The sequence below is a fragment of the Heloderma suspectum genome, chromosome 5 (assembly GCF_057233095.1).
Source record: "Heloderma suspectum isolate Gila_16-S chromosome 5, 16-S_ref, whole genome shotgun sequence".
In the NCBI taxonomy this organism is placed as follows: Eukaryota; Metazoa; Chordata; class Lepidosauria; order Squamata; family Helodermatidae; genus Heloderma; species Heloderma suspectum.
The window spans coordinates 191,752,698-191,779,434 of record NC_139462.1 but is presented as its reverse complement, the minus strand read 5'-3'; the positions used below and the strand labels follow the sequence as shown (position 1 = coordinate 191,779,434).

The window sequence follows — 26,737 nt, the reverse complement described above, 5'->3', positions numbered from 1 at the left end:
GACAGTCAGTGACTGGCCCAAAGTCACCCAGTGAGCTTCATGACCAATTGGGACTAGCACTTGGGTCCCCGAGGCCCAGTCCAATACTCTAACCACTACCACCACACTGGCTCTCAGTGTGTGTGTGATGATATCCTTCCTTTGCCTGTCCTGAGTCAACTGCCCATTAATTTAAGTAGGTGGCCCCAAGTATTTTTATTATGAGGGGAGGAGGAACAATCTACTTTCTCCTGGTTCATAATTTTATTTTTCAAAATCTTCCACTCAAGTCATCTTTTATTTTCTAAACAAAAGAGTTCCAAAAACACTTTCTATATAAATTTGGGCTGCCCCTTTCCACACGTTTTCCAGCTCTACAATATCATTTTTGAGGGACAAGCCATAGAACTGTACATGGTATTATACAATATTACAAAGGCCGCACCATAGCTTTCGATAAGAGTATTATTGGCCAATGGTACTGACAAAGGCACTATATAGACAATGGAGGAAACTAATTTTCGACCAATGTTATTTGTAGCCATGTCATTCAGAATGACAGAGAAAAGATTGTATGATTCCACCCACTAGACAAATTCTGTAAAATGTTGCAAGCTTTTAAATAAACACTTTATTCTTACAGCTTTGTCTTCTACTATTCCTCATCACAGAGTTCTATAATCCCCCTGCCCCATATTTATGTCATAAATATCTGAAGAGCATGGAATGCCCTACACAGTATCTGCTCACCTCACCCCTCTGCTTTTATGCTACACAGAATCTCCATAAGTAGAGAACCAGCATAACTGCATACATTGCATTTCTCTTATCGGAAATTTAACTGTAAATATCTTCTAATATTAAGGAAAGCTCTGTTTCTAAACAAAAAACACAAACAGGGTTTGATCAACCAACACTATACAATTTTAATATTTTTACTACCACTTCATAGATTTAGATTTCTGAGAAAAAATAAGATGGAACATTTTAAGATTTCCTCATTCTAATTTTCTAATGGCATGTCTAAGTAGGAAAAATATAGTTTATTTACAAGCTCTGACCAGTTCTCTGCTATAAAAACAGACGACTTGATATTTTTCACTTTATTAGCTATAGCAGTTCTTCAGAAGCTGAGCCAAGAAATCAAAGTGGAGCCTATTTGATTGATGTTATAAAAGCAATTAAGTCACAGGTTTGTCAAATATGTTAACATTTGGCTCTGCCTCTAGTTCGTGTCTATTTTGACTGCAAGTAGTAGAAGTAGTAACATTTAATGATTTACAGACCTTCTATGTCTTAAAGTCTGGTAGCTGAATTAAATCTATGACACCATCTCTTTGGCTTTATTTTTTATTTTTTGGTAATTTAATAGTATTGTATGGTAACAGTATTTATAGTATCCTTTATTATGGACATTTAAAAAAAAAGTATTTTCTTGACTGTATCCTTTTTTTTAAGAAGTTCAATTCAGTTTATTTTTCAAGCAAAACAGGTTTTAATCACTGAGCGCAAACAAACATTAAAAACAACATGCAACAAAATGCAATAAAAACAAAAATTCCTAGTAGAGATCATCAACTTGACAAGCAGCCTCTTGAACTTCCAGTAAATCCTTACTAATTTCCAAGCCTGAATAACTAATCTAGCTACCTGAAATGTAATAAATGTATTCCAGTTGAAAAGTAAGAAAATAATCTTATCAATATCATCAGCTCTCCTGATCTGTGTTAACAAACCAAGCAATGCCTTCTTTGGAAAATTATAAATGGGACAATACAATAAATAGTGATAAACACCTTCAGTTTCAGCCATACACATCAGCATTTCTGTTTTGGTATCTCCTTGTATTGTCCTTCTAGAAACTGAGTGAGCATAGTTTGAAGCCAAAGGACTGTGAAAGTCCTATGGAAAAAATGGGGCTTTTATCTATATGAAAAGTTTTAATAAAAGGATAAGCAGCAGTAAAATATGAGGACTGACTCGATTTCTTATCTTGAGAAATGCAATATGGGACTAGATCCCTTTTGAAAGCAGGGACGGGATGCAAGTTAGGACTGTTTTTTTTTTAAAGTTATCTGCCCTAGTAAAAGTGAAATCCTTCGGCTCCATGTGAAAGAAAGAGGCAAAAAGAAGGGCTTAGTGCAGCAAATGTTAAAATGGAAAACAAATTAAAAGTGACCTGTGCGAACACTAGGTGCTCCCAAATATTCATTTTTCAGCGCCAAACAGTGGTATAAATGAAATGTACATTTGGGGAAAAAAATAATGAATGGACAGTTTGAAATATTCTGCTTTGCAAAGTAATACTTTTACTTTTTGTTAAAAACAAAGGCTTGCTCAACTGTGGGGAACAAAGCATTTTTTTTAAAATTTAGTCTAAAGATAAAATCGGCTCACATGAGCAACTCCAATCCTGCAAGAGATGCCAGAGGGTACCACTCTCATCCCTCCTATAACAGGCTTCAGCTGATACCAATCTTGTACCCCATTCCAATTCAGAAAGATGAATTACTCAGTGAAAACAAAATTCTAGGATTTGAGGGTGTTCAAATTATATCGTACACATGGGTCCAGCTACCTTAGGTAATATTACATATGGAGTAGCAGTGTATTCCTATTTGAGACATCACAGATCATAATCCAGCTCTCCTGAAGAATTTATAATCTATTTTTTCATACACAGACATAACTCATTCCCCATTTTACACCTCCGCCCCAAAGGATTTTTTTCCTTTCATAAATAGCAGAGTTTTGTTTTATCCATAATGCAGTCTTCCGCCAAATAAAACAACTTATTAGATCAAGGTTTCTCCTTACTGCAAAAACTTTCCATTTTCTTCAGGCAACGTTAGTGTAAGCATTTACAGATTCTGGGAGTAGCAGACATAAAGATCACAAAAGCTTCAATACTTCAGAGTTGTACGTTGATTTATCACTCAGTGATTCTTTAAGTGTTATCACACATGAAATGGGTAACACACAATTTTTATTTTAAAGTGTTTTAACAGTTGTTTTGCATCAGAAGTGCAGATTGGAAGTGTTTAATTAGGGAAATAACCACGTTGCTAAAATGGCTGTGATTGGAATGTATTTTTTTAAAAAAGTGGTGTTTTGGGAGGGGCTGTAGCTCAGTGAAAGAGCACCAGCTTTGCATGCAGGAGGTTCCAGGTTCCATCCCCGGATCTCCAGGTAGGGCTAGCAAAGAATCCTGCCTGAAATCCTGGACAGCTGCTGGCAATCAGTGTCAACAATACTGGCCTAATGGACCAATGGTCTGACCCAGTATATAGAGCTTCTTATGTGATGTATTGAGCAAAAACACTTGTTTAAGCAGTATTCACTAATATGTTAATGTTTTAAAAATGGATCAGAACTGTGGACTGGAAGTATTTAATTAGGAAAAAAACTAATTTTTAAAATATGGAAACCTTTTTTCTTTCATTTTTTTTAAAAATTAGCATCATAGTGCTAAGGCAATATTTTAAGCAATATTTTGCTATTATTCTAATTGTGTTAATTAATTAATTAATTAAGATTTATATACTTTTCATTTTTTAGAAAAAAAATCCCAAAGCAGTTCACAAAATAAAATCACAACAAAATCCAATAAAAGCAAATAAGAGAACAGTAAAATATTCACAATAACCAAGGGCAGCTGGTAATACTAATAGTCAGGAAATACCGGAGTAAACAAATATGTCTTAAGTTTCGGCTTAAAACACTCCACACTAGAAACCCACCTGATCTCAATGGGAAGGTCATCTGACATTTTAAAACAAATTATAGCTGGAAACATGTTTTAGAGCAAATCAAAAGACTGATTAAAATAATTAATCGGATTATAAAATGGTGCCCACTTCAAATGTTATAGTGAATGTGTGCTGAGGTATGATATGTGTAAGGCAGGTAAACCTGACTGTAAAAACACACCTTCTTAAAAATAAATAAATAAATAAATAAAAAGACAGAAGAGTAGCTAAAATAAGTCAAATACATTTTTTTAAACCTATTGTGAAATGGAATTCTTTCACTGCAGATCGGTGCAAATGAAAGGCTTAGTGATACAAGTGGAAATCTGTGATAAAGTTATAGGAGAACCATAGGAAGTTGGCTTACACCAAGTCAGACTATTTGTCCATCTAGGTGTGTATTGTTTATGCAGATTGGTAGTGGATGTCTCGGTCTCCAGCAAAGATTTTTTGCACCACCTGTTACTTGATCTTTAAAATCAAACAAACAAGACACCAGGGACTGAACCTGGGAACCTCCACATGCAAAGCACTGAGGTATAGTCCTTCCCTGGGAGAGATGGGGTAGGGTGGGAATGGGTGGGAGAGACAAGCAAATGGGAGCTAGGCATATAAAAAGTTTAGGTTGTAAGTCTGTAGGTAAGGAGGCCATGTCATTTTTGTATGGCACCCAGGAAAGTGCTAGAGTCCGATGTGATGGGAGAATGATGGCCATGCCTTCCCCAGGGTTGCCACATGCTAGCACCCCCCTTCTCTCTCTCTCTCTCTCATTCATTACTCACCCAGATGCTATGATTTCAGTTAATTTATTCCCCTCCTCTTCTTTCCCCTTCCTCTTTTACACTATTATGCCTGGTGTGGAGAAAGTGGATAGGGAGGCATTTTTCTCCCTCTGTCACAATACTAGAACCCAAGGTCATCCTATAAAGCTGATTGGTGGGAGATTCAGGACAGATAAAAGGAATAACTTCTTCACATAGTGGATAGTTAAACTATAGAATTCGCTGCCACAACATATAATGATGGCCACCAATTTGGATGGCTTTAAAAGGGTGTTACATAAATTCCTTGAGGAGAAGGCTACCAGTGGCTGCTAGTCCTGATGGTTATGTGTTACCTTCAGTATCAGAGGCAGCATACCTATGTACATCAGTTGCTGGGGAACATGGGTGAGAGAGTGCTGTTGCGCTCGTAGGGTTCTTGGTGGGTTCTTGGTCGGTAGCTGGTTGGTCACTGTGTGAACACAATGCTGGACTAGATGGACCCTTGGTCTGATCCAGCAGGGCTCGTCTTTGATTCATGGATCCAGTAGTGAGCTGAATCTGAATGCATCAAACATTCTGGGATCCCTCATATCCCAGCTGTCAAAACCTTTGCCTCAAAAGAATCCTAAATCTACACTGCAAGTCTACAGTGCACTGATTTACATCACAGTTTCTCCCACCCAGTCCTCCTCAATGCCTCAACTCCCCACCACTATATCTGTTCGGGCTTTTTTTCTCCAACCCCGACCCTCATCCTCCCCATGAGGGCTCACACTGTAGTGACATTCTGCACACACACACCCCACACACATATAATGAGCGTTCCCAAGAGACACCAGTTGAGTGCTAAGCTTTACAAAAAGCTCAGGATTAAAGGGTGTGTGTGTGTGTGTATGTACACCTCTGTATCTGTACGTGTGTGTGTGTGTGTATGTGTGTGTGTGTGTACATCTATGTCTATGACTCCTATACTGAGTGCTTCTCTAACGGCCCCAAAAGCAAACATCACTAATCAGCCATGCTAAAGGGGAGCGGATATGATGCAAACCCAAACCAGTTTTCTAGCATAGGGAGCTGCCTTCTACCAAGTCAGTCCATTAGTCCAAGTAGCTCAGCACTGTCTGACTAGCAGCAGCTCTCCAGTTTTCAGACAGGAGCCTTACCTGGAGATGCCACTGGCTGAACCTGGGACCTTTGGCATGGAACACATGTACTCTACCACTGAGCCCTTCCCCAGTGGTATTTTGGTGCTCCCCAATTCCTTCTTACACCACAATTCCTAAGCATATTGGCTTGAAACTCCCACTGGTTTCAAATGGGATTTGCATCCAAGTAACAGCTATTAGAATAGCATTAACCGGCTATAATTACCTAGTTTTCTGGGAATTATTACTGAAGCAAAATGCTTTCAAAGATTGTTTCTAGAGGTGAAATACCACTAGTAATGTCACCGAGTCTCTGTCTCTCTGCAGGGTTTGGAAAGAACAGTTGCATTTAAGATCTCTGTATAGGCAATTACGACACCAAGTCGATTCTGTACAATAGGGAGCTGTAAAAATAAGCATGCAAAAGACTAAGTAAGCTCTTTTCATCCACAGATCAGAATCGATATGCCTGTGCCATCTTTAGGCAGACTCCAGAGCTCTGCAAGTAAAGAGCTGGGAGCACTCCAATTATGTTGGAAGCTCCAAAGGTTTGTAGATCAAGATCAAACTGTAGATCAAGCTATTGGAGCACTAACAGTGCAAAGAGCATGCCATCGAGCACTTTGCAACTTGGCCCCCTAAGTAAGTCTTACCAATGAAAAACAGAGAATTTTTTAAAATGACTTTAGAGATGAGAAACGTTATAGGACTCTGATTCAACAGAGTAATTTACATGTCAATCCTCTTTAATCTGCTTCCTATATCAAAATAACCTTCCAAGATTATTTTCCTTTCCTCTTTTTTTTTAAACCGAGAAGATGGAATTGGCTGTCCGCTGAATTAAGTACCATGGGGTCACGAAACAAAAACCGTCTATTTTTCCCAGTGAAGAAAATAGTTTACGAAACTGAAGGCGGCTTTTTCAATGAAACAAGAAGCTTTGTGGTTGCAAGTGCAAAAGTCAACCATGTGTACTAATTCTCAGTAATCATCCTGCAAGGTGAGCTCCCCAGTGACTCAAAAGTCAATGAATGCCAAATACGTCGCAAACAGCAAAGCGTAACTGTTCATGTGACACCAGCCCCATCAAAGTGCTTGGAATTCCAGATGGACAATATATCTGTTGAGCCTCTTGAAATACTTGTCCCTTTTCTAGATGCTCTTGTTGTTGGTTCTTTAAAAAATAACAACAAAACCACCACCACTAATAAGCTGGAATCTATTAACAAAACAGAAACTAAAATAAATCCCTCAGACTTTATTTTAATTAAAGGTAAGGGCAAAACAAAATCCTAAATAAGGCTGAAATCCTGTACACAGTTACCTGGGAATAAGTCCCACTGAACTCAATAGGGCTTACGTCTCAGTAGACATGTACAGGATTACACTGTAAATCAAGCCATCTACTTTGCAGGAGATATAAATATGCTTATGTTGTAAATGTTACCCTCTTGCATAGAATGCCAAGATATGTTTCCTATTCCTCTGCATATGAGACATTTCAACATACATCTACATGATCATCCAAGACTCTCATATATCATCTTAAGGGCTGCTGTCCAGTTAGAATTGGGAGAAGCCACTATGACAGCTTTGCACTTAATGTCCTGATTCACACAAACACCCACCGTGGGCTGTTTAAGCCACGGTGAGCCATGGCATATGCTGGTGCATGCCAGGTGGCATTTTGCATATTCAACCCCTGACCAGGGGTTCTCATGCTGTCTGAACCTGGCCGCCATGAGTTATATTCAACAGACCACAGGGGTTGAATATGCAAAATGTTGGCCAGCATGCACCATGGCTCACTGTGGCTTCAACAACCCACAGTGGCTGTTTGATCATGTGAACTGGATTATCACTCTTTCCTTCTCTCTCCGCAGGGTGAATGCCATTGTTGGAAACATGAACAAAAGCCAAACCTAAGAGCAGAACTTGGGACTACATGTTACATTACCATATAAATCTGAGATGGGTTTAAAAAAAAAAAAATCAGTGAGGAAGCTGCAGTCTAAAAAGAGAGACATGGGTTTCTTAACCCTTTCCCCTTCTGTCATTTTTCTGCTGGAAAATCTAGTTCAACCTCCAACCATCCCCAAGTCGCTTATATCACCATGGAGGAAAATATAGTGGTACCTATATCTTTTCTCAGGGGTAAAAAGCAGCTGGGAGGGACAATTTTCAGTGCTGAAATAGCTGAAAGGGAAAGGATTAAGAAGTCCCTCTCCCCATTCAAACTGCAGCCTTAGCAACTGAATTATGTAAATCCCTTCCCATCGAAATAGCAGACCTACACATAAAGATTGGGTTTGCACGAGCATGGAGGGAAAATAAGCCACGGTGGCTTATTTTCCCTCCCTTCCTGTGCTGGTCACAAGCCGCCTAATTAGCATAATTACTCTTGCCAGGTGTGGGTTGTCGTGAACCACCCTGAAACCCACTTTGTCAACCACCCTGAAACTCAATGGCCTAGACCAAGTTCTCTTAACCTAAGAACCAAACTACATGTTACACTAATCATGCAGCATGTAGTTGAAGCTTGTCTTTTTTTTTTTTTTTAACTCTAGTGTAAGCACGTGTGGCCTCGATTCAGATAGGGACCTCCACGCTCTTGGAGGGGATAGTTAAACCACCCCCAACTTTCCCCCCTGAAATCCCACCCCATGGGGTGAGAGTCAAAAAAAGAAAAAAGTTTCCACTGGAGACATGTCTTAAGCCTGTGTTTAGAACCATCAGAGAGAGAGAGATGCAGCTGTCACACAATGTAAAGGGCATTACCATCTCAATTCTGTGCTGCCAGCTTTGAAAGAGGCACCAAAACATAACAAAACAAGACCACCCACAGAGAGACAACACAAGTCTCATCCTACCAACCTGGCACTCCTCTGTGCCCCTTAGTTAAACACTTCAATTCAAAGAAAGCCCTGGGCTGTTTGCCATCAAACATTTACTGCCAGGAAATTATGCCGAATCACATAATTAATTTTAGAGTATGAATGCCAACTGAGAGATCCAGCATACACAGCACTTTCTGAAAATATGGCTAAGAAATTGTCCTCTTTCAGGATAGCTGCAGCTTTACTAATAAATAAATAAAAGGATAGCTGCAGCTTTACTAATTAACTAACTAACTAACTAACTATCCACAGTTGGGCAAAACCATTACTAGGCCCAACCAAAACTGCATAAAAACATGCAAGCTTTTGAGTTTTCTGGAACTCTCCATCAGGCTAGGTGGTGCAAAGGGCAGGGGGAAAAACAGGAAAGTCCGAAAAATTTGGCCAGATGGTGTCTATGCGTATGCACTTTAAACAGACCTATTCTCAAAATAGAGATTGAAGACTGATTAAATTAGTCAGTGGTAGGTGTTACAGGTATCACACTACATCAAGCAATGCATTTTGGAAGAGGGGAGTCGAAATAAAGGCATTGCCCAACTGGGGATTTTGGATTTTTTTTTCCATGGACTAGTATGGCTATCTTTGCTGCTGCTACTTCTTCTCTGAAATGTATGTATTATACTGCAATAATTAGGAAAAACTAATCAGATCTATAAATTGACAAAATTTGGACTTGAACATACATGGTGCTATACAATTGATAAAATGTATCATGAAATGATGGGGTTTTTCCTGCTATTTAGTTTTGGGTCATTCAGTGATCTTTCTGCGGCATCAGCAAGTATTTTCTTTCATTTTAATTTGTATTATTCTGGGTTTTATGTTTGTGGGGGATGGGGAGGAGAGGTCCATATTCTTTTACTTTTTAAAATCCTCCTCCCTGAATACTCCTTCAGTTACAGAACAGGTGAGCCTACCTGACACTGTGTGACAGGTCACTGATCAAACAGAGCAGGCAGACATCACCCTCACCTTGGGAGAATTGCAGAAAGCTAGAGTTCTCAGCCTGCACTACACTGAATAAATGTAGTCTGATAAGCCACATACTGCAGTGTGCTTTTGGCAAGCACAACTGCACGAATCTCTTCTTTGCCTATTATTACAGTACTGTTTGCTGCGATTTGGTTTGCACTTCCGTGCTCTTTTCGGCAGATATATAAATTGCTTTAAAAGAGTGACCTCATCCTTCTTATGACAGCAGAAATTTACCAGTCAGCTTGGAAGTCCACCAGCTCTACCCTGCCCTGCTGATCAAAGCTGGCTTAAATGAACAGCACTCTCTGTCTTTTAAATGGCACTCATCTTTGAACAAGAGTTCATTTCATGTTAAAAAAAAAAAAAAAGGATGTATAATTGCTTGAACAAAATCAATAACCCCCACCCCCAATACAGTGCTTGTTATAATTACATGAATTGCTGTTGCAACACTAAACAGCAGAAATATTGTTGTTTAGTGAATGAAACACAGGTTGTTCATTAAGATACTACTCTATAAAAGCAAAACAGGATTCCTGTAATGTATTTTATATACAGTCTACATTATGGAACACATGATGTGCGCAGTTATTATTACAAATCCTAACACTATGGCAACAAGCCGGTGAGAGTAGTTTTTGCCATTTGCAAAGCCAACATTACAGTATAAATAGGAAAGTTGGTGCAAAAACATTGCGGGGGCGGGGGGAGAGGACGACAAGGCAGAGTAGAAGCCACAATGAAAGTATGCATTAAATTAACTTTTAGATAAATTCACAAAAATCGAGTCTAACTAACTCTATAAGCTTTGGCCAGTGAGCCTTTAAAATGCCAAGGTAAGAACCACCACAAAATAATTACTGAGCAACTGCTTTTAAAAGCACCAAAAATGTTCCCCCTTCCATCATTAAACAGCTGTCACTAGTTGACAATTTAAGAAAGAAAGCAACAGTTTCACTAATTCTACAATTCAACTAAAACTAATTTTTGTGGTTATACACAAAATAAATGCAGTAATACATCTTGGATAAAGAAAAATAAAGGAGATACTTACACATCCACCAGCAAGAATTTCTGCTGCAAGAGGAACAGAACCATCTTTCATCATAAATTTGTCTCTCACAAAATCGTTTACCTTGAAAACAGTAAAAATGAAGAGAGAAAACATGCACCATTAATTTTTTGGGAAAAACTAGAGATTTACACAAATACAAATCATATGCCTATCATCACTATAATATATAAACACTGAGGGAAGAGAACTTTGCTCAGCTTAAAATAGATTTATAGCATTACAGGAGAATTTAGGTATCAATGGTATATATGTTCATGTACAACGATAGCATAATTTAAGTATTAGGTTCACAAATTCTTGAATATTCTTTCAAAAATATTCCAGTGCCTGGTAGACTAATCTTGGAAACAAACCCTAATGAGAGCCAGTGTGGTGTAGTGGCAAGAGTGTTGGACTGGGAGCTGGGAGATCCGGGTTCTAGTCCCCACTTGGCCATGGAAGCTCACTGGGTGACTTTGGGCCAGTCACACACTCTCAGCCCAACCTACCTCACAGGGTTGTTGTTTTGAGGATAAAATGGAGAGGAGGAGGATAATGTAAGCTGCCTTGGGTTCCTTGCAAGAGGAATAAAGGCGGGATATAAATGCAATAATAAATAAATAAATAAATAAATAAATAAATAAATAAATAAATGATTTCAAACAAGTTTACTTCTAGAGTTAGCGTACACAGGATTTCAGCCTAAAATTCAAAGCATTTGCATTTATGAAAGTATTAGTTGCTTTTCAACAAAAAATGCTACAGAAAAATGTAAAGAATAACATTTCCATTGCATACCATCGTTTCTTATATTAAGCTACTAGGCAATGAACTGGAGAGGAGGGAAAATGAAGGCTTTTGCTTTTCTGAAACAAATAATGTAAAGCTACTGTATGGAACATTTCAAGTGAGCCTGCCAAACAACAAGATTTAGTCAGAAGCCCAGTTCGCATGTCACAATAAGCCACAATAATTGTTTATGAGCAGTATGATCGTGTATGCTACTTGATTATTCTTGCTGCAAGTGGGAGCAGTTAAACAAACCATGGGCCTTCTGTCCGTGGTTTGTTTAGTAGTATGCGTGAACTGGAAACTCGGGCTTGTCTCTCCCCCAACAAGCCAGACACAGAAGCCAACAACCAACTGTGGCTTATGGTCTGGTTTGTTGGAGGAGAGACAAGCCACAGTTCCCAGTTCACATGTAGTGCTAAACAAACCGTGAATGTGAGGTCTGTGGTTTGTTTGCAGCAGGTGCGCTCAGGCAACATTTACAAGCATGCGTTTCGTAAACGGTAAGACAGCCTTTCCCAGGAATCTTGGCTTATTGTGACATGTGAAATGGGCCAGACTCTTGACCCAAACACACAGAAACTGACTATACACCAGAGGTGAGCAGGAGGTAGATCCGGATCTGCTGGTAGATCTCTGAGTGATTTGCAGTAGATCAGCAAGGATTTCTGACTCCTATTAGTTTAACAATAGCAAGTAAAACTGAAAGGAAAAACAAATGTTCTCATGGCTAGCCTTGTGCACATTGCTTATCTCTTAGCCTCAGAGTTCTTTGCCTGTAAAATATGCGTATTAATTGGTTGTCTTTCATCAGGTGTTTGTGCAATTCTACTGTTCACTTTGAGAGAGAGCGGGAGGCGGGGGGAAGCAGAGACGGACAGTCAGTCAGTCAGAGGAGTGTGTGAGTGTGTGTTAGAATCCCTGATCTACAGTAACTCAGATGTATATTTGCATTTGTACATAAAGTGTATGGCTCATGGGGTGTAGCAAGTATTTGACTCTACTGTCCCCTCTCCCAACAATTTGGCTCCCCTGGCTCTGACTCATGGAGCCCAGGATTCTAGTAAAAAACAAAGCAGATTCCAGAGATGCCAAGTCCGTCCACCCTATATACCACTTGTGTATAGAGGTAAGAAGTGAAAGTTTACTGTATTCTGCAAGTATAGCTTTATCCAAGGAAACTATAAGAACATAAGAAGAGCTGTGCTGAATCAGACCCAGGTCTATCTAGTCCAGCTTTCTGTCCACACAGAGACCAACCAGCTGCCTGCAGGAAAACCGCAAGCAGCACACGGGTGCAGCAGCGCCCTCCTGCCCATGTTTCCCAGCATCTGGTGTACATGGGCATACTGCCTCTGATACTGGAGGCAGCATAGAGCCATCAGGATTAGTAGCCACTGATAGTCTTATCCAATCCCCTTTTTGTCCAGCCCCCTTTTAAGGCCATCCAATTGGTGGCTTTCACTACAATTATGAATTATATATTTATGCAGGCTTTGAGCACACAAGCATCCTAAGTTATCTCACTGGCAATTCAAAAACAAAATAATAGATTATGCACAATAGCTTTTTGCACTGAACTTACAGTAAGTTTTATGGCCTTTTCTGGGGCTACTCCCAATAATTGTGGCAAAAGACCTGTAAAGATAGAGAGAATACAAATATATCATATAAAACATAGCATTAATTTAGCAAACAAACAGGTATTCAACTTCGCCACCTAAAACAGGAGGAGGGGGGGGGGAGAACCTTTAGGGCAATTTTCAGCTATTATGTTTTACAACAGTATTCAGCATTAAACAACAGCAACAACAACAGCAGCAGCAGCAGCAGCACAGTTCAGTACTACATCAGTTCAAACATCACTATGGCTTGGATCCATAGGGGTCCTTCTGCCAGCAGAACGGAAACCAATGGATTTCCTCTCCTCACTGCAGCCCCCTGCATGCCCCACAAATTTTCTCCAGAGGATTGGAGGACCCTCCAAAACAGATCTGGGGCATGTGCAGGAGGCTGCAAAGGGGTGGGGTGAGGACGGGGAAGCCAGCCTGTGCAATATTAGATTTAATCCCATATATCCCCATTATATATACTTTGAATTCAGAATAAATGATTAAGCACAGTTCAAACATCATTGTCCATTGCAGCTTTTTGCTTGGGCTCATGCAGAAAGAATGCATTAGCTCTTCGTTGTGCCCTCAGAAACCCTCAGAGACCAACCTTCGTATATTTGCCATGAACAGTTTTTGTTTTGTGTCTATTTCTTCATAGATTATTGCAATAAGGTTACTAAAATAATGTCTGTCAAATTATGTGAACACATGCAAGTGCTACAGAAATGCTAAATTATAATTATCAGAGGCAACAAGAAAATAACTAACAGAACAATTCTATACATGTATTCAAAAGTAAGCCCCGCTGAGCTTAATGGGATGTACTCTCAGGTAAGTTTGTGTAGGACTGCAGCCTAAGTGGGAAAGAGAACAGGTCAAGTCAAACCAAAACTATTTTGGGGAGGAGCCATAACTCAGTAATCAAGAACATACTTTGCATGCAGAAGGTCTCAGGTTCGGCCCCTGGAATCTCCAGTTAAAAAGAATCAGGCAGAAAGGCTGGAAAGCCCTCTGCCCAAGACAGTGGGGAGCTACTGCCGATCAAGAGTGAATATACTGGGGTAAATGGAGCAGTGGTCTGACTTGATACATATGTTCACATGATAGTGTGTCTGCTTAGAATTTAAGCTTAGAAGCTCATGTTATTTACCTAGTGATACAAAAAAAGTAACAAAGAGAACACAAGTCCTATGATATACAGGCAGAAGGCTAAGTTCTCAATTTGATTTCTCCTGCTGATAGTTCTGAAATAAATATTGCAAGAGGATTATAAGTCATGTGCCACATAGAATGTTCCGTGCAAGGAGAGATTAGGGGGAAAAAAGAGATTAATTTCACAGGTAAGCATGCGTTGTGATAACTTGCTGAAACAACTATCTTTGAGAAAGTCAACAGAACAAAAATTTGCAGTTATACTAATTTTCATATTTTAGTAAAAATAGCTTACATGTTTTTTTGCACAAATTTTAAGATCTATATATCATAAGGCATTCCAGATGAGAGAATGAGCAACATGATAGTTATTCCACCACTTTGCTCTTTGTCATCTGCTTTTGAGATTTCTGTTTATGCTTGATTTTGGAGAAAACCAATTGTTGCCTGCTATTTGAGAAGCCTTTAAGTTTGCTTTTCTGTCTCCCTTTCAAGCAATGCTAGATGCTGAAAATCTATGAGAGGAAATGCTATGTCCCCTCTTGTTTTAACTGCAGCCTGGGGAGGACAAGGTAGCTCTGTATCTCCATTAGGGTCCAGAGTATATAAATCTTACTGGTTTTAATGGGGTTTGAACATGCCTCACTTTCTTTGACTTGTGCATATTACCTGTATTTAAGGCCCTCACACAGTATCAGCCTATAATTATTGTTCCGGATTATTTCGTTAGTATTCTAAGTGTGAAGAGAACTTGAAACTGGGCCAAGCTCAATCCACTAAATAGACACAGGCCACATCCAAATGTGCTGACAAAACAAGTTTGCCTTTACAAGAGCATGGCAAGTTTTGGGCTTATGTACTCCCCTTCCTCCTTTATTTGTGAAAATTTAAAGCTTCCAGTCACAGTTTGCAATAAACCAGTTTTGTCAGAACACAGGGAAATGTGGTTTGTACAAACAGGGTATTAACCTTGCAGCCTAGTTTTGTAACGAACTAGGGTTTGTACAGTAATTTCTGTTACTATATGAACAGCTTCTGTAAGCAACCAGGTATGTTACAACAATGTATTGATGAAGATACACCAACAGTATAGGTGTAGAAAAGATGCAACATACTACTTGAATAGTGCTTTCGCTATCTGTTTAAAGAGCTTCTTTCCCCTGCTATACATGTGCCCCTCCTGGTTCTGCTAAGAGAAGCCGTTCCGTCAGTGGGAGAGGTTAACTGGATAAAACCCTTCATGTGCTCTTTTATTGTCATTGTTATCTTGTATTTTATGTTTTTAGTTCATTTGTACATTGCCCAGAAGACTGTGGTTATTGGGCAGTATAAAAATGTAAGAAATAAAATGAAATAAGTGTTGAGTGAAGAGTTTGTCTTTAACCCAATGGCTCAGGTATGGGAAGCTTATGATAAAAGCTGCAATATGATGTTATTTTAAGGAAACTCTATGATATGTGGTGCATTAAAAGTAATTACCTAATGAATACATGGGTGCTTTTATATGTTTATTAAGGATGGAATAACTACTTCTCCTTCCAGTCTGCGCCTGCCAATATGACTGAGTTTTGTCTTATTAAAAACAATGTTAATATACTCCTAAGATCCTCAAGATGGTAGAATTTATAGTCATCAAAGGTTGCAAATTTAGAATATTGGCTTATGTACTATGCTTCAAAATGGACTGAAACTGAAAACAATAAGACTGCAATCCTGTACACAAGTTAGAGTGCTTAAAAAAACCTTATTGAACAGTGCACAGCATATATCTGACTCTACTTCAGGTACACATCTGATCTATCTAAAGAAACCCCCTTTCAGTAGTCTGGAATTCCTGCTCAGCATTTTAACATTTCAGGATATATAGTAACAAGATGGATAAAATCAGAAACAACATTTTACAAAAGGGCACGTTTGTAAATATAAAGGAAAATCACTATAAAATGTTATTTTGCTGGTATTTAATCCACTATTGGCTTAGTAAAATTTATAAAAATGTAAACGACAGATGTTGGAGGCATTTTCAGTCTAATACAAATTGCTTTTGTATATGGTGTACTGTCCTAAAATTAATTACTAATTACAAGTAAATGGCAGGACTATAAACCTGCTGCATTAAAGGAATGAACAACAAAAATTCTAAAATGATAATGTTAATAGCATATGCACATCTGATGCTTCAAAGATCTTTCAAAGATCTTGGTTTTGTTGACCGAATAAATTAATAATTTTATAAATTATTAATACACTAATAATTTCATTATTTAAGCAGATTTGGGGGTAGGGCTAAGGGGGTTGCAGGGAAGAAAAGGAAATTGCTCTAAATCCCCCCCCCCCGTTCTGCTGATGAAAATCTTTCATTGTCAAAAAATAGTTGGATTCCACTCATTTTTTTTCTAGAATTTATGTGTGCATGAATGGGAGTTTCCATCTCAAAATGTGCAGGATCCAAAATGTATAAGTACAGATCACAACATAAGTGCCACAGCATGCAATTAAAATTAATAGAGGAAAGGCAGACATTTTAAGAAACAAAATATATTCAAAAACTCTACATGGCAAGGTGGGAAACAGAAAATTAAAACAAAATGTGTATGAGTGTATATAATTTATTTCACAAAGGAGAAACAGGTTCTCAGGATGCAAAAATAATTTATTAACAAGAAGCCCAACGCATTTTGGCCTGTACCTTGTTTTGAGGCCTTCTTCAAGGGCTGTAACATTAGTGATAATAAAAATTACAAAGTTAACAATGTTTGTATTTAGTATTATTTGTTATCTCATTTATAATTTTTATTATCACTAAAGTTATAGCCCCCTGAAGAAGGCATCAAAACAAGGGACAGGCTGAAATGCATCGGGCTTCTTGTTAATAAATTATCTTTGCATCCTCAGAACCTGTTTCTCTCCTTTGTGACCTACTTTGTGTGCTCACCTCCCTCTGCTTTTTTGTATAACGTATTTGCCAGAGGGCAGGGACGGTAGCTTTGTGGTAGCACAAGCTTTGCACACAGAAGGTCCCAGGTTAAAAACCTGGCATCTCCAGTTTTAAAAAGGACCTCAGGTAGCAGGGCAGGGAAACTGAGCCACCCAGAGTAGACCACACTGGGCTTACATGGACAAATGGTATGACTCCGTATAAGATAGTTTTGTATGTTTAAGTACAAACTGTTATAAAAGTTATAGCAGCTGTAAGCAGTGAATATATTAGATGAAGAAACCAGCATCCTGAAAGCACCAATTTGCTCCTATGAGAGAAAAGAAGTCACGAAACCTTGGGTGTGAATTAGCACAGAACAAGGTATATTGAAAAACTAATCAATTGGATTCCCCCCGCCACCCCACCCCAAAGCTTTGTTTGCTAGAAAGGCATACAAACAGACATCACCTGTCAAAACTTTTACAAAAACAAGTTAGTAGCATATTCAGCTTCATTAAAAACAAAAAGACAACAATTTCATTGACTGGGTTCAGATAACATGCTGTGGCTTTTTGCAGGTTATTTAATTCATGATGATCAGCAAGTTGTATATGCAACCTCACATAACCCTAAGACAGACCATGGGGTTATGCAAGGGTTGTTTAACCCTCATATAACCCATGGTCGCCGGGTTTGCATGATATGACAACCCCTGAGCAGAGGTTGCATATTCAAAATGGTAGCCACAGATGCCCCGCATGAACCACAGCCTCACCATGCATTAAATAAGCCACGATGGGCTGTTGTGCCATGCAAACAGCCCCCCTGTGTTTAACTGCTAGAGGGCAGAAGTTGCTTCTAGAGAAACAGAGCTGTTAAAAACTAGTTGCTAGGAGAACATACTGTTATTAGCGATAAGGAAGAGCTGGAAAGCAGTGTGGTTAGGATACTGTATGTCATGGGTCCCCGGGCCCTGGAACTCATGTAAGATTGGGCATAGACATGTCAGGATTCCAGGCTGACCCAAAACCGACAAATTTCTATTTTTCCTGATCCCTCCTCCATCTTCTTCTCCATGCCTGAAATTACTGAAGCTGAGGAATGACAGCAGGGACATCTTAATAGGCAAACGGATCTTTCCTGCAAGCATGCACAGCACTGTACAGAGCTGCAGGGATTCATGGAAAATGGGGGTCCTAAGATCCTGATCTTAGATCATTGGGCACCATAGGATCTCCATCTCCCATGGGTCCTTGCAGTCTTACATGGTGCTGTGCATGCTTCCATGCACACCTTGAATGCTGTATGCCTTGGATGCTTCCATGCACCCCTTCCTACCACTGTATCCAGAGAAGTGGGGGGAGGGGGGAGAGAGACAGCAATGAATGTGTGCACTGGGGTGCTATGAAAAAGGAATGCAGTAGCGGGTCTCCTCGCAGTGGTACCTGCCGGTTGGCATCACCAAAACAATTTCCCCCGTGTCTGCATATCACTTCCTTGGATCATCGGTCCTGCCTCTGCAAGAGAGGTATAGGGACTGCAACTGATATACCAGCTTATGATTATTGTTAACTATTTATATTGTTTATTCTGAAGCTATACTGTTGACACCACGACCATTTCTGCGACGTGTGTCTTACTAATACACTAATGGAAAGTTATTACATAACATCAGATGACCCAAAATGTTTCTGACAGCCTTTGAAGCAACAGTATTTCACATAGCATTGGCCAGTCTCTTGTTTCCAGTTAAGAGAGACAGATCAGTCCAGTCGACAGAGTACATTAGAAAATGGGGATAATGCTTGTGCCAAGGCTTCTAAAGAGGATGTAAAGAGTTCCTTAACATTATAATCTTATACATTTCTGTAGATGCCAAAGGAATGTTGTAGAATGGTAGACAGGGCAGGAGACGGTCCATGCTGTAGACAATGGGTGGGGAGGAACCACCTTCTTTATTAAGAGGAGGATTTTTTTCATTAAAAGCTTGAGAAACTTGAGCTTTACAACATGGGCAGGAAACAACCAGGACAGGAAAACAATTTGGCTGTTTGTTACCAAAATTTGGTGGTGTGGCAGCAGGGGCAGCAACAAATGGCCTATTTAGCTTTGTTTTAAAGCTAAATAGGCCCTTGTTGCCGTTGCACCAACAACCTTCGGTGCCAAACCACCATTTTGTTTGCCACCGCAGCAAATACAGCGGACGCGGGGCATCATGTATGCACATATTGATCAGAATCTGATCAATACTGGAAGCAATTGATGCAATAAAACTCATATTTGGGCTCTAGAGGACATCAGACATTCTCATTTTGTATCAGGATCAACAAAAATCTAGGCTGGCAGCAAATCTCTCTATGCTAATGTAAGAAACATGTGGATACTGACCTCGATAGAGCCCAAAGAATCCTTCATAGCGTAAGACTTTCTTAAAGCAATCAAAGCTGTTCTTGTACATCAATTCTCCAACAAACGACCCAGAGGAGCGTTGGTTCTGCATCCGGGTTTTGACGAGATCAATTGGATACACTGCAGTGGCTCCAACAGCTATATGTTAAGTTGCAAATAGTAAAACAAAAGAAAACAAAATGTGATGTCTTTCTGTAGCAAGTTTCATTGCATTAGGTGTATCCTAATGTTGTAATGTACATGGACCGCTATCCTGTGAGTTTCTGCAGGAGCGCCAAAGGGCTTGAGTGGACCCAGCAGGAACGTTCACCCCTTTAAACAGCACTCCCTCTCACCTAACAGCACACTGCAGCTGCTTTTCAAACACTTCCTGAATTACAAAGGGGCTTCTCATATGATCCACGAGGCTACTGTTTGAGGGGGATACTGAAGTAAGAAGTCACATGAGACACCTGGAGTTAGTTTTATCAAGATTGTGGCCATAGTCTCCCATAGCATTTCATCATAGCACCATCTCATGAACACTTTGTTTTGCATTACGGCAGTCTTGAGATAAATCTGGAAACGAAATACCCCAGGAACTGTACTGAAAGCCCGATCATACGCGTTTACATCAGTAGGCTTCAGCACATAACTCTGCATTAGATCAGGCTGTTAATCAGTTAAACAGGTACAAGAAAATAAATTATATTAAGATTTCCCTACAGGTAATTAGCTCTTGGCATACTTATGGTTCCAGAGCAGGTATGGACAACTTCAAGGAGCTGTGCAATTTAGGAATTCTTTCTTTAGTGTCTGAGCCAAGAGCCCTGTCCTTCATTTTCATGAAGTTCTGTCAGCCATTGGTGAAAAGCCTTGGCTGTTCTGTCAGCCGTTAGTGAAAAGCCATGGTCTCTTTGGCTGAGGATGTTGTTATGTGAAGCTGATGGAGACAGTCTGAAGTTAAACAGTCTAAAGTTAAGATCGTATATACTAATAGCGATCTCAATTCTCTGAATGCCCACCCCTATGTAGCAGAAACAGCTCCATCCCCACAAAAGAGGATAGTATCAGCAGGTTTTTGCCAACCGCAAAGTTTATAGAAGTACAAATTATCTTTAGAAAAAGAAAAAACCCTAAGGGGAGGACAACCCCCAAAACAGCTCAGTGGGAACTGAGCAGCATTTTTCAGGGCCAGCCCTAAACAAATCGCCCATTAGGGTGATTTGGGGTGCCATGAAAAGACAGCAAACTGTTAGTTATTTAACGTACTGTTGTATTTTATTGCCAAAGCGTTTAAATGAGATAAATGGGCTTCCCTTGGGTTCTATACGTCTTGACCTGGGACGCAGCAGCAGCATCTTCTGCTCTGCCCAAGGCAGTAAAAAATCTTAGGCTTTCCCTGCTGAGCATGCTCAGTGGAGTGGGCACGGAATGCTGACTGCCTGCTGGGATGGGGGTGGGGTGGGGTGAGAGAGTGGAATGGAGTATCCTGGAAAAAGGCATAGCTGGCTGGAATCCTAAGCTCCATACTAAGCCATATTGCTGCAGGTCCCATTTGTAATTCCTACAGTACACTTTATGGAATTCCTAATGCACCAGCAAAAGTACAAGATACAAGAGGCTAAGCCATTTTTGATACCCTTCCCAGGCTTCTTTTTGTAAGGAAGGTAAAGAGCAACACTATCATTCATTCATTCATTCATTCACTAACTAACCTCCAGCAACTGAACCAAGGGCAAACCTGTATGCAGATTCTGCTATCTGGATGAGAATAGGACGAGACACGTCACCCGGAGCTTTCTGCAATTGTAGGATTTAGGGAGAAGATTTGGGACCAAGGCAGAAAAAGTGAAAAGTCAGATTAACATTCTCTGTAACTGAACAGAATGGCAGACAGTAATAGGGTATGAATTAAGCATCACATACACACAAAAGGTGTTTTAGAATTAAAATACTGTAGTTAATTATTTATTTTACCTATATCTTGCCTTCACTCCCAGGAGCAAATAGTGACATACATGGGATACCAAAGTGGTCTCCAATCCAGGTAATGACCAGACCCTGAAATACTTAGCTTCAGAAAGGCAGTTACACCATGTGCCTTCAGACTACACACTGGCTGTAACACAGGCTATAACACTCATTCATTCATTCATTCATTCATTCTTCATTACATTTCTAAACTGCCCAATAGTTGAAGCTCTCTAGGTGGTTCACAACAATTCATAAAATACAACATGATAAAATGCAATATAAATGTTTTAAACTACAGTATAAAATAAAAATAAAACCGAACAACAATGCAAAGATTAAAAATACTGTAATAGCTTTAAAACTTAAAAATTATAAAAAAACGAGTACAGATCAGTACAATGCAATGAGTATTTCCCATACCATACTAAAGCCCAAATGCTTTATAAACACTTAAAAAATTATTTAAAAGTTCTCACAGGTTTTTTGCACTACAGAACATTCCAGACTGTTCCCCTGGGGTTGTTTCCAATGGTGTCAGTCTATTAGCGCAAGCAAAATTGTGCTAGCAGAAAACAAATTCCAAAGGAAGCACAAGGGGGAATCCAACTAAAGTTCCACCTGCGCAAACCACTTGCAGATCTTGGATTTACAAAGTTGTACGCTAGCACTTACATCATTGCCTGGGCAATGTGAAAAGGCAGTGGTACTCTGCTAGCGCAGCAATTTCTTCTGCTAACTGTACACTGGATTTAGGTCATGATTTTTCCTGCTGTAAAATTACTTCCTAGAAAATAAGGGCAAAACTTGTGCCAATTACACGGAGCACACAAGAAAATAAAATATATTATTTCCCATCATTACTTTTTGTTACGCTGGTCTGGACTGCCATAGGAAGGTAATGGGGCAAGAGATAAAAGCCTTAGCAGAAGAGTCTTAAGGGGCCATTTTAATCCATGCACTATGAAGATACAGAAGAAAATAGCTTGGGTTACCCAAATAAAGAAAGCAATAAAAATATATTGCTCAGTTTATTGTACCACTGCCAGTTATTTAATCCTAACCTACCAGAAAGAAAACATTAACATCAGAGTTAAACTGCAGCCAAGAAGCAACTGTTTATAGGAATGGGAAGATTAGCTTTTGTCATTTGAACATCTCTCTTCTCACAATATTAAAATACACTAAAAAAAGAAAATACAGTTCAGTGTGAAGTTATCCCTGACACACTCAGACTGTCTTTCATTTTTGTTTATTTTAAGAGCAGTCTCTCATTGCTGCATAAAATACTGATCCTGAATCTTTCCCACAATTAGGAACATAGGAAGCTGCCTTATATTTTTTCTATCTAGCTGTCTGCACTGACTGACAGAGGCTCTTTGGGGTTTCATATGGACATTTTTCTCAGCCCTACATGCAGAACATGTGCTCTACCACTGACCTACAGTCCTTCTCTGCAATTTTCAAGATTTTTGCATAGGAACTGCTGGCCGAGAGTGAAAACCCCACTGGACATGCAAGGCTGAAGAGGGGCTTGCTGACTTTCATCTGCAAAGTATTAAGGAGAAAATAAGAACACTGCACAGTTCAAATTGTGCATTAATTTGTTCATGGAACCCATTGTACTATGTGCTACCTAGTTCATGCTCCAAGATATTTCTGGGGACTGATTTACTCATTTGGGGAGCTCCAGTTGGAGACAAAGGCGAGGAGTATTTACATGGCAGCTTCTCTGTGCAGGAGCTGTAATGCTGTGGCATGGCTAGTCATGGGCATTGTATGGACACTCTCAATGCCGGTGCCAAGAGTATAATGCTTCATAGAGAAGCTACCACTTGCGTAGTGTCTGCAGCAGCTCCTAATGTGGGGCCTATAACGTACAGGCCGTCCCTTAGTTCTTACCTCTTTTAACAATCTGAGACAGGTTTTATGAGTGAGCTGGTAAGAACATATCCTCCTAACATACTTGCTCCTAAGGCGAGGCTAAAAATATGCTGTTGTAGGGTGATATTGGGTGGGGAGGAGGGGCAGGATGAGATGCAGCCAAGTGAGGAGGGCCTGGCTCAAGGCCTATTAGACCCAAAAATGTAGCCTGCATCAACTCATTGTGGTCAAACTGGCGTCTCTGCACAGACCCAGAGCACAGAGAGAGGGGGGAAATCCTCCAGCTCTCAACATACAGAACTTGGTTTGACTTAAGTGATAGCTTTAGAAAAACAGAGCTACACCCAGGTCTGTGTCAGTTTTCAATATATGAAAGAGACCAATAACAAGTTTTAAAAAGTTGGCAAAGACTTTTTTTGTCCTTTCCACCACATCACTTTCGAGCACCCCCACCCCTCCCACACACAAACATTTAAAAATTAAGATTATTTTAAAACAAAAACAAAAACAACCACCACCGCTACGACCACCAGCAATGGGTTTTCTCCATGAGGTTAGAGATTCAAAACTATTATGAAAGACTAAACAAAACCATCATTCTCTTCAATATGCAGCAGAAGATGGACTGCAACAGACAAGCAACACACGAGAGAGTTGAACATCTCTAAGCAAAGAGTGGTTTCTCTGAACAGATTGGGTACCCAAACTGACATGCCCAGCATCTGCTATAAAATATTGTTTCCTTCATTAAAAGTATTTCACAACAGGATCAGGAAGGGTAAACCAGGTAGCTTGGAACCGAACTACCATTCCCCACAACCCCTTGCCCAAGTTTTTCGAACAAGACTTTGATTCTTTTGCTGTCATTGGTTTGGTCATTACTATCAGAAATCAATCATACTTTAATACCTTAAGTGGAAAGGTGGTGGTGGTGGGGAAGATACATGTAACTAAGGCAACCTTTTTGTTTTCTGGTTGAGTGAAGTTTTAACTAAAATGTATGCAACAACGGCAGCAAAAGATTATACTTTTTATATTTAATTCGCAAAGGAGCAGATGCAACTTAAATGTAACAATGTCAAGGGCTCTGTGGGCTTGCCGCTAGGAAGTACTGAAACAGAGCAACAAAAGCATCATTACTTTCCCCACCCACACTCCTGTTCTGTGCCTCCTCACCTGTCTCTGAGCCTCAGCCAGGTTGTAGGGCAATGTGCCCTCTTCCAAAGGAGCAATTCTTTCAATGTCAGCCATCGTCATGCGCCTGAGACAAAGTAGTTGTAAAAAATGAAATTCGTATTAAATCCTATCGAAAGTTAAGTTACCTGCAATGGTGGGCAATATTTCGTTCATCCATACTGTTTGTTTCATTTTTTTTTTCTACAGCAAAGAAAAGGGTAATTTTCAACTTACCCCCGTGGCTCATATAAATCTGCTAACTGGAACAAGATGTCAACTTCCATGGGTGTAACCTGGCCAAATTTCTGAGCTGCCAGAACAAACTCCTCTGCAACAGAAGAAGGGGTGGGCAAGGGAATACAGAAGGGGAAACTAATCAAACACTGAAAGCTATCCACAAATGTCCCGGAATCACCAACTTTTAGTATTAAACCAATATGCTGCAAAAGAAGGAAAAATACCACAAATGGTGTGCCTGCCACTGTGTAAATGTATGTTTTAAATACTCTATCCATCATGCAAATAAGAGAAGCAGTCTGGCCTTATAGCTTAGTGCTAACAGCAGGATTTGGGATATTTGACATACGGTATCAATCAGTTGTGGGTCAGAGTGGAAAAGAGAGAGAGAGAGGAGACAGAGATGTGGATTTTTTATTTTTATTTTTTTGCATGTGTGTCCCTGTAGGTTATATTAACAGAGGGTTGGCACTACAGAGGGAGTTCTCTATAAAAGCGGTTAGATAGAGCTGATAACATCTTGTTCCAAGCTTGTAGATCAGCTTACTGCAATGCCAATACAAGTTTATGGAATTTTTCAACTACCCTTGAAGGTCACTTTAATAGGCTGCCAATTTGGCAGAAATCCTAGGAAGTTTTTGAAACCTTTAAAACATCTTTACATTGACTGCTCATTCAATCCTGCCTTTAGGACCTTGATCTTTCACTGAAATTAAGAATAATAAGTAGAAGTAGGCTTCCAACAAACTAATTGTAATAGACAAAAGCAACTGCAAATGGGAAAATACCAGCACACAATAGTTCAGATAGTTCCTTGTACCAGTGTCAACGTATCTGACTGAAACCCTAAAAAGATGGGGGGGGGGGACACACAGGCTTTTCTAGAGAAGATTTACAACTATATTTCAACTAACCTTTAGTCACTTCCACGTCTTTTCTATGTCCAGCCAAAGTACTATAGATTTTTCTAATGAGTTCCATGCTATTAAGAAGGGTATTAAATCCATTAAAATACGAAAAGCTGACTTGATGTGATGTGGTACCTCCAGCAGCCTAGAACAGAGGAAGGAATGAGGAAAGAAGGAATAGAAAAAGAAGATATTAGATGTGGGTTACTTTTTAAAATCATACAATTTGAACTTTTATGGAGAGGGGGAGAGAAAAACTTTGGCAATATTGTTAGTTAAGAAACAGCAATAGAAGTAGCAAGGGATTTTTAAAATGCAAAATGGAAAAAAACTATAATAGATTCTTAAGTTACTGAAGCTAATCATGACCAGCATGCAAGCTGCTCCCCCTATTCCAGTGAAAGCTAAACAAATACATATGCAGGATTATAACAACATGGCCAGTGGTAATTTACAGAGTTCAAGTTTCAATACTGTTGCACTCGAAAATGTTTTATAAGTTGCTTTATTTCTTCTAATGAGCAAATCTCAAAGGCTTAAAAATGCCAAGTATATTAATGTCTGAGTTTGGGGGAGGGGGGGGGGTTCAACAAAATTAAGTATGCTACAAAAAGGGGAAGGGGGTCTGCTTTAATATTTAAATCCAGAGAACACCATATCGCCTACAGCCAGCAGCAAAATCCTCTCTTTAGACTTCATAAACTTTGTTTTTATACTCAGTTCACTGAAATAATCAAAACTCTTATCTTTAAAATGCATGAATGCTATTACTTCGATCAAGCGCAAAGCCTTATTACAAGCAAATCTTCTCAGTATCAAGTGACTAACTTGGGGAGATTGCAATGCATGTTCCCAGCACCGCCACCCTGTAGACCAGAACAGACTCTATTTCACCCACAGACTACTCGACATTTTAAACCCATGAGGATATTTCCAAAATAATAACATCGAACAAGGGCAACATATCCATTGATTATCATTTGGGGCCTTAGTCATGTTCTTGAAAACGACTTGCAAATAATGTAAATTTACATGCATCTCAATATGCAAAATTGTGGTCCAGCAGCTCATAATATATATATTGCAACACAGCATATGGCACTGCAAAGTATGATACAGAGCTTCTTATG

At 39.5% G+C, this 26,737-nt stretch overlaps 1 protein-coding gene across 8 annotated transcripts in view; it reads right to left on the bottom strand.

Annotated features, from left to right (window-relative positions):
• SLC25A13 (solute carrier family 25 member 13) overlaps positions 1-26,737 on the bottom strand; it is a 142,146-nt gene that overhangs the window by 24,455 nt on the left and 90,954 nt on the right. For all 8 annotated transcript variants that reach the window (XM_084858759.1, XM_084858756.1, XM_084858762.1 and 5 more), the window contains 7 exons: positions 25,614-25,752; positions 24,697-24,790; positions 24,463-24,547; positions 21,147-21,231; positions 19,429-19,587; positions 12,941-12,993; positions 10,567-10,647 (listed from right to left, as the gene is read on the bottom strand). In XM_084858759.1, coding sequence (XP_084714885.1) covers positions 10,567-10,647; positions 12,941-12,993; positions 19,429-19,587; positions 21,147-21,231; positions 24,463-24,547; positions 24,697-24,790; positions 25,614-25,752 — 696 coding nt within the window. The remainder of the gene's footprint in view (positions 1-10,566; positions 10,648-12,940; positions 12,994-19,428; positions 19,588-21,146; positions 21,232-24,462; positions 24,548-24,696; positions 24,791-25,613; positions 25,753-26,737) is intronic.